The sequence below is a fragment of the Trypanosoma grayi genome, assembly GCF_000691245.1.
Source record: "Trypanosoma grayi strain ANR4 Tgr_952_V1, whole genome shotgun sequence".
NCBI classification, from domain to species: domain Eukaryota; phylum Euglenozoa; class Kinetoplastea; order Trypanosomatida; family Trypanosomatidae; genus Trypanosoma; species Trypanosoma grayi.
The window spans coordinates 1-6,484 of NW_008826571.1; the positions used below are offsets into that span (position 1 = coordinate 1).

The 6,484-nt window shown below is 55.9% G+C and overlaps 4 protein-coding genes across 4 annotated transcripts; all 4 read left to right on the forward strand.

Annotated features, from left to right (window-relative positions):
* Positions 1–180: 180 nt before the first annotated feature.
* On the forward strand, positions 181–1,017 carry DQ04_09521000 (hypothetical protein; the record flags this gene model as incomplete). The annotated part of the gene is made up of 1 exon (XM_009315960.1): positions 181–1,017. One exon carries the CDS (start codon positions 181–183, stop codon positions 1,015–1,017), a length of 837 nt encoding a protein of 278 aa, XP_009314235.1.
* Positions 1,018–1,382: 365 nt separating this feature from the next.
* On the forward strand, positions 1,383–3,884 carry DQ04_09521010 (hypothetical protein; the record flags this gene model as incomplete). The annotated part of the gene is made up of 1 exon (XM_009315961.1): positions 1,383–3,884. The coding sequence occupies one exon, from the start codon at positions 1,383–1,385 to the stop codon at positions 3,882–3,884; it is 2,502 nt and encodes an 833-aa protein (XP_009314236.1).
* A 239-nt stretch (positions 3,885–4,123) lies between these two features.
* Positions 4,124–4,897, forward strand: DQ04_09521020 (hypothetical protein; the record flags this gene model as incomplete). The annotated part of the gene is made up of 1 exon (XM_009315962.1): positions 4,124–4,897. One exon carries the CDS (start codon positions 4,124–4,126, stop codon positions 4,895–4,897), a length of 774 nt encoding a protein of 257 aa, XP_009314237.1.
* A 379-nt stretch (positions 4,898–5,276) lies between these two features.
* DQ04_09521030 (putative amidinotransferase) lies at positions 5,277–6,206 on the forward strand (the record flags this gene model as incomplete). The annotated part of the gene is made up of 1 exon (XM_009315963.1): positions 5,277–6,206. The coding sequence occupies one exon, from the start codon at positions 5,277–5,279 to the stop codon at positions 6,204–6,206; it is 930 nt and encodes a 309-aa protein (XP_009314238.1).
* Positions 6,207–6,484: the final 278 nt, after the last annotated feature.

Sequence of the window (6,484 nt, forward strand, 5' to 3'; positions counted from 1 at the left end):
GCGGACGGCATCATTGCCGTGTTTGACGCGGAGGACGGCCAGCTGCTGCAGCGTGTCGAGGACCACCGAGGCGGCCGCATTACAGCTCTGCAGTGTGCGTGGGAGTGCAGTCGGTACAGTGTTTGGACTGCCGCGTCGGACAGCTCCGTCCAGTGTTGGCACCACGATGAGCACCGTGCCATGACAGGGGATCGGGAGCGCTTCAACGACATGCGCTGGTATTACGCTACGGTTCGTTGCCACCATGAGGCCAACGAACGTTTGCTGAGGCAGCAGCGAGAGTTAATGGAGCTAGTGGCGCTCTCGCAGGGTGGGGACAACGCGGTGCGTCATATGCTCGATATCAATGATGAAATGAAAAACTCATCTGTTTTTAACTGCTTGATGCTGCAGGAGCGCATGCGTGAAACAGAGAAAAAAACACGGGAGCTTCAGAATGAGCACTCCCGTGTACAGTCGGAGGTAGAGAAACAACAACAGAATCTTGAGGCGATGCGGGGTCGTCTTCAAAAGGCATTGGAGGCAATACAGCGAGCTCGCTCTGGGGGTTCGATAGCTGAGTTTTCGACTGGTGCTAATGATACCACAAAGAAGGATATGAGCACACAAGGAGCACAAGCACTAACAACACTAGCGGCAGCACAGTCGGTGGTTACTGCGCCTCCAGTTTCAACAATCCCGCCTTTGAATGCAACCGCATATCCGGCGCCAATAGCGTCTGTGCCGCTTCCAATTATCGCTTCTATTGCAGGCGCCTCCATGCCACCTCCGCCATCAGCAAGTGTACCACCTCCGCCGTCAGCAAGTGTGCCACCTCCACCAGCAGCAAGTGTACCACCTCCGCCATCAGCAAGTGTACCACCTCCGCCAGCAGCAAGTGTACCACCTCCGCCAGCAGCAAGTGTACCACCTCCGCCGTCAGCAAGTGTACCACCTCCGCCGTCAGCAAGTGTACCACCTCCGCCAGCAGCAAGTGTACCACCTCCGCCAGCAGCAAGTGTGCCACCTCCGCCATAATCGATTGTAATATCACCATCAGATGGAGGGTGGTGTCGTCAAATTGGAGGCTCTTCTGTGGCTATTTAGCGACGTCATCTTTGTCATTAGGCATCGCGTTTTACGAACAGCCTCCAATGCGGATGGTATCAGTCTAGCCTCTCAAGTTCTTTCAAGCATGTGGAGGTTCAACATAGAGTGCCTTAGTGACATTGCGCTTGAACTGTGAGGGGTCCACCAACGTGTATGCTTGTTAAAATAACTCTTGGTGTCCTGTGTTTTGTGCTTTGTTCAATCAAAAGGTGTATTCTTTTTGCTTTTGCTTCTATAGTTTCAACTGGCAAAGAAAGGCTCAACGCGTGGCTTTGCTACGAAACAAGGGCAATATGATAGGGAGGCTGCAGAAAATAAATATGCAAAGTGGGGAAACCATCGGTGAAGTCGACAAGGTGTTCATTGCGGCTTCACCCGTGGAAACGATGGTTACGTGTGGCCACTACGTGTGGATGGCCTTAGCGACCGGCGCGGAAGTGCGCAATGCCCGCTCTGCTGAGCCCGTACATGGATGGAACACCAACTCACAGAACGACAAGGGGACTGGTGGTATCTTGTCGCTGCTTACCGTGCCGACGCGAAGCAAAGGTTCGCAGGTGTGGATGGGTCTCTCAAACGGCAGCGTCGAGGCGTACGATGCGCAGTCATTCCTGATGGTGCGGCAGCTGGCGCGGCACGCCGGTGGGGTGTACTGCCTCGCGGAGTTCGGCGGCTACGTGTACTCGGGGAGCAGCGACTTCAAAATCGCGCAGTGGGACGCCGAGGATGGGCGGCTTGTGCGCATGCTGCACGGGCACAACAACTACGTACGCTGTCTGTACGCGGAGGGTAGCGCGGTTGTGAGCGGCTCCGACGACTGCAGTGTGCGGGTGTGGGACGCGGGGAGCGGGGAGGCGCAGCTGACGGGGCATTTCCACGGCCGCGCGGGTGTCTCTGCGCTGTGCCGCGTCGGTGTGACGATGTGGTCGGGTGACGATGCGGGGCGTGTGATTGCGTGGAAACTGAGCACGTGCGAGGCGCTGCGTGTCCTGCAAGCGCACGGCGGCCGCGTCGCCTCGCTGCGCAAGGTCGGCTCGCGCGTTTACTCTGGTGGGGCGGACGGCATCATTGCCGTGTTTGACGCGGAGGACGGCCAGCTGCTGCAGCGTGTCGAGGACCACCGAGGCGGCCGCATTACAGCTCTTGTTGCTCCATCCGAGCTGCGTCGTTTCTGCATCTGGTCGAGCGGAACAGATGGCATGGTTCGTTGCTGGTATCACGACGAGTATGTGTCTATGACGGATGATCAGGAGAGATTCACTGAAGGTTTTTGGTATCTTACTGGCTCCACGCCATATCGTGAGTTTCGCGATAGTGTGGTGAAGCACTGTAATGCTCTGCGCGAGAAGCTGAGGGTTGCAGAGAGAGAAAACGCACGCATGTTGGATGTGGTGAGTCTCTCCAATGCGTCTCTGAGTCCGAGTCACGTACAACAGCAGGAGGCAAAGCTTCAGGTAGAGTACCGCTTCGCCAAAGAGCGACAGGGAATTGTCGAAAGTGATCTTCAGAAGGGGAGAGAGACGATGCAGCGGCTCGAGAAAGAGACAGCCACTGTTCTTGAACTTCTACGTGTGGCCCAAGCCGAATTAAGAGTGTTGGATCCGACCGCAGTCTTTGCCACCCCGGGGATGATGGTTAACGTTAATAGTGGTGCAACAGAAGGAAGCACAATACCGTTTTCCTCTTCCACGAGGGCTGGTGGGCAGACCCTGGGCGTCTCGTCACTGCCTCTAGGTGTTTCGGTCCCTGGGGTCGGAACCTTACCGACGGTCCCTCCCAGCGGTGTTGCAGGCGCTGGAACGGCAGAAACTTTAACTTCACAGGGGGCACCTGCGGTTCCGCCCCCGCTCTCAAACTCCCTGTATGAGGCTAAGCCACAGCCATATTCAGCTATCACCCAGCCTTTAGGAGGCACTCCATCAACTGCAGAATCTGCGCAACCTTCCTCTTTGGTGACCCAGCCACTAGGAAGCATTCGATTTACGGGAGCGACGCCACCACTCTCTTCAGCTGTCGCACAGCCTTTAGGGGGCACTGCTTCGACTGCAGAATCTGCGCAACCTTCCTCTTTGGTGACCCAGCCATTAGGAAGCACTCGATTTACGGGAGCGACGCCACCACCCTCTTCAGCTGTCGCACAGCCTTTAGGGGGCACTGCTTCGACTGCAGAACCTGCGCAACCTTCCTCTTTGGTGACCCAGCCACTAGGAAGCATTCGATTTACGGGAGCGACGCCACCACCCTCTTCAGCTATCACTCAGCCTTTAGGGGGCAATGCTGCTGTCGTGGGAGCAGTAGCAACACCGCAGCCGTATTCTTCGACTCTTCAGACGTGGGGCAATACGGGAGTTGTACCAGGAGGAGTAGCACCACAACCAAGCACTGCGCAAGGTCCAGGTGTGTCAGGTGCGGCAGATGTTCTCGCGTATCCGAGCTCTGGTGCAGTTGGTGGCGCCTCTGCAACCGCGACTCCGGCAGTTCCCTCGATGTTTCCAGGCGCAGTCGCAAAGCCGTGCCCAGTGGACGGTGCACCCGCCGGCCTCCCACCCGCGCAGGTGCCGCCGCGGGAAGGCATATCATTGGATGCGTTGGCACGCGCCGCAGCCGTAGAGGGAGGTGGCGGATGGCATGGCGTGCAGTGGACGAATAAGAACGTTGGGTATTACATCCAGCGACGTTATTATGGTGCGGAGCCCAGCCTTCGAGCGCCCGCCCTTGAAAAGCGACAGCTGCGTCAAAAGCGAATGCCAAGCGTCAAGGTGGAACCCCGTAAAGTGAAGAAAAACACAGAGTAGATAGACACGTTCTGCCATAGATTATGATTTGCCTGCGTCCCTATAGACTGAATATAATATCAGTTTTCTGGTTTCATGTATTTCCATCATTTCTACTGAGTAGGAGATACTGATTCGTGTGTTACTTTCCTATGATTGAACGATTGATAACTTCATGCTTTCATCTGTCGTCATTGAAAGGGACAATTAGCTCCGCAGTTGCAGAGACTTGGTTCAGGCGATAGCATAGGGTGCACTTAATGACGATGGCGGCAGTTCCAACGCCACCAGCTGCTACCGTCCCACCACCACCGCCAGCTGCTACCGTCCCACCGCCGCCACCAGCTGCTACCGTCCCACCGCCGCCACCAGCTGCTACCGTCCCGCCACCACCACCAGCTGCTACCGTCCCACCACAGCCTGCAGCGAAGGTTCCAGCATCGTCAGGCACATTCCAAGTAACTCTGAGCAATAGTTACCAGCCGGTACTGCCACCTGTTCCACCAATGGTATCATCTGCAGCAACTCCCATGACAGCTCTCCCAGTTGTTCCGTCAGGGCCGCCGCTGCTGCAGTCGTCAGCGTCCGTTCCCCCGCCGGTTGTCGGTGCAGTACTGCCCCAGGTCTCTATGCCAACAGCAGCGCCTCCGGCGCCAGTTTCTGTGCCGACAGCCACCACGGCGCCCGGGAATGTTCTGGTGGCTGCTGCAGCATCGCCAGCTTTTGATGTGGTGCCCCCACACATTCCCGTTGTGCCACATGTCGTGTGGTACAACGAGCAGATCCAGCACGTCGCGGTGCCGCCTGCCCGTGTAGCCCCATCCAAGGATGTGAGATCGCTTCGGGAGCTTCGTGGCAAAGGAAATCAAATGAAGCCCTCCCTTCGAACTTTCGCGAATCGTTACTTGTGGCAGCCGGCGCCTTCAGCAGAAATCACGGCGCGTGAGCCGTGGCGCGGTGTTTACTGGCAACATGTGGACGTGCACCGGTACATTGCAAGGCGGTACTGCGGCAACCCACCACCAATAGAGTAGAGTAGAAGAGCCACACCAGAGGGGTGTCTTGTTTTCCTGATGCCATGATGTGTTGCCCGGACGAAATTGATGGCAACGGGGGTGGAGAAAGGATTGGTTGGCATTCCCCCTTCTTTTTTTTTGTTGTTGTAGGCCCCGGGATTCATGTGTGCTGTGTTCTGTTTTTTCTCCGCTTTGTTTGGTGTGTTCTTCACATCTCGACTCACGAATTGTGTGACTTGCGAGCTCCGTAGCCACTGAAGTCCTCGTCGCGACAATCCACCCGCATCAGGCTCTCTCTGCGAAGCAGTCGCCAGCAGAAGGTGCATTACGGAAAGAGGAGGAAGCAAGAAAATAAGGGAAAAGGAAGGCTTCACAAAGAGGGGGGCCAAGCCTTATCATGCTGCGGCGCACATCAGGGAAGAGGGCAATGCATGCCTTTGTGCGAGCACCGCATTACCGATCTGTTCCTAGCGCTGGGCCAAACGGCATTGTTATAAACCGTGACATGCTCGTTCACCAGTTCCGAGACTTCTACAAAACGCTGCAGCACTCCTCGCTGGTTGACAAGGTGCACTTGATGTCCGAGAGGCCGTCAGTGGAGGCGTTGCGTGTGGCGGATCAAATGGCTTCTATTGGGGCTACCTTTTTAGCAATGCCGCTTACTGGCATGGAGCACCGTGCGACGGAGTTCATGGAGTCGATGCGGTACGTGCGTGGCGCAGGCGGTCCCAGCACACTCGCCTCGTATCTGCAGGACACGGAGAACTGCCGCTGCCATAGCGGTGACATTGTGTGCCTTCCGACAGGTATTGCAGTTGGGCATGGCCCTCGCACTAACGCTGTTGCTCACGAAACACTGAAACAACTGTTTGAGGTCAAGGATGATCAATTCTCTTTTGACGTCTTCACACTGGAGCAGGAAGGTGACGCGCCACCGCTTGGTGACTACTTTGGTTTTGCCGGCAACAATGTTCTCCTCACGTGGAAGGACGAACACGGTCTGCTGGCGGTTGACCAGTATCAGCAGAAGCAGCCACAGGCCGAGATGAACGTGGTGTACCTTGAGCCCGGATGCCACTTCCTTTCTTTCTACGGCGTCGACTTAACAATGGATGTGCTGGTGCAGAAGGGGTACGAGCGGTCGATGGACAGTATTGCTGCTGCTGGGCTTAACCCCATCCCGGTACAGTGGTCAGAGATGGACAAGCTCGGCATCTCCATGCGAGCAGCTGTGCTACCGTTGAAGTTCCTCAAGGCAAACACTGGCGGCATGTTATCGCGGAATAAGAGCCGCGGTGGGAGGTGGCAGACGCACCAAATACCGTAAGAAAGGAAGGATGGGTGTGTGGGTGGAATAATCCCTGCCCCTTCTCACTTCTTCTCTTCACAGAGTCGTGTTGCCTTCGCACACCACAGAAGGTACGCGATAATTTTTGTTTCGCATTGGCTTCAGGGCGGAGGCAACGGAGCAAGACAGGAAGAGGTGAAAAAGGCAGCATCAGCAATACCAAGGGGAGGAACAATGTGTACTGTCTTTTCATTGCGTGATTATTTTGTTTCGTTTCACATTCTCTGAAAACTATCTTGCGCCTGTTTTTTTTTTTT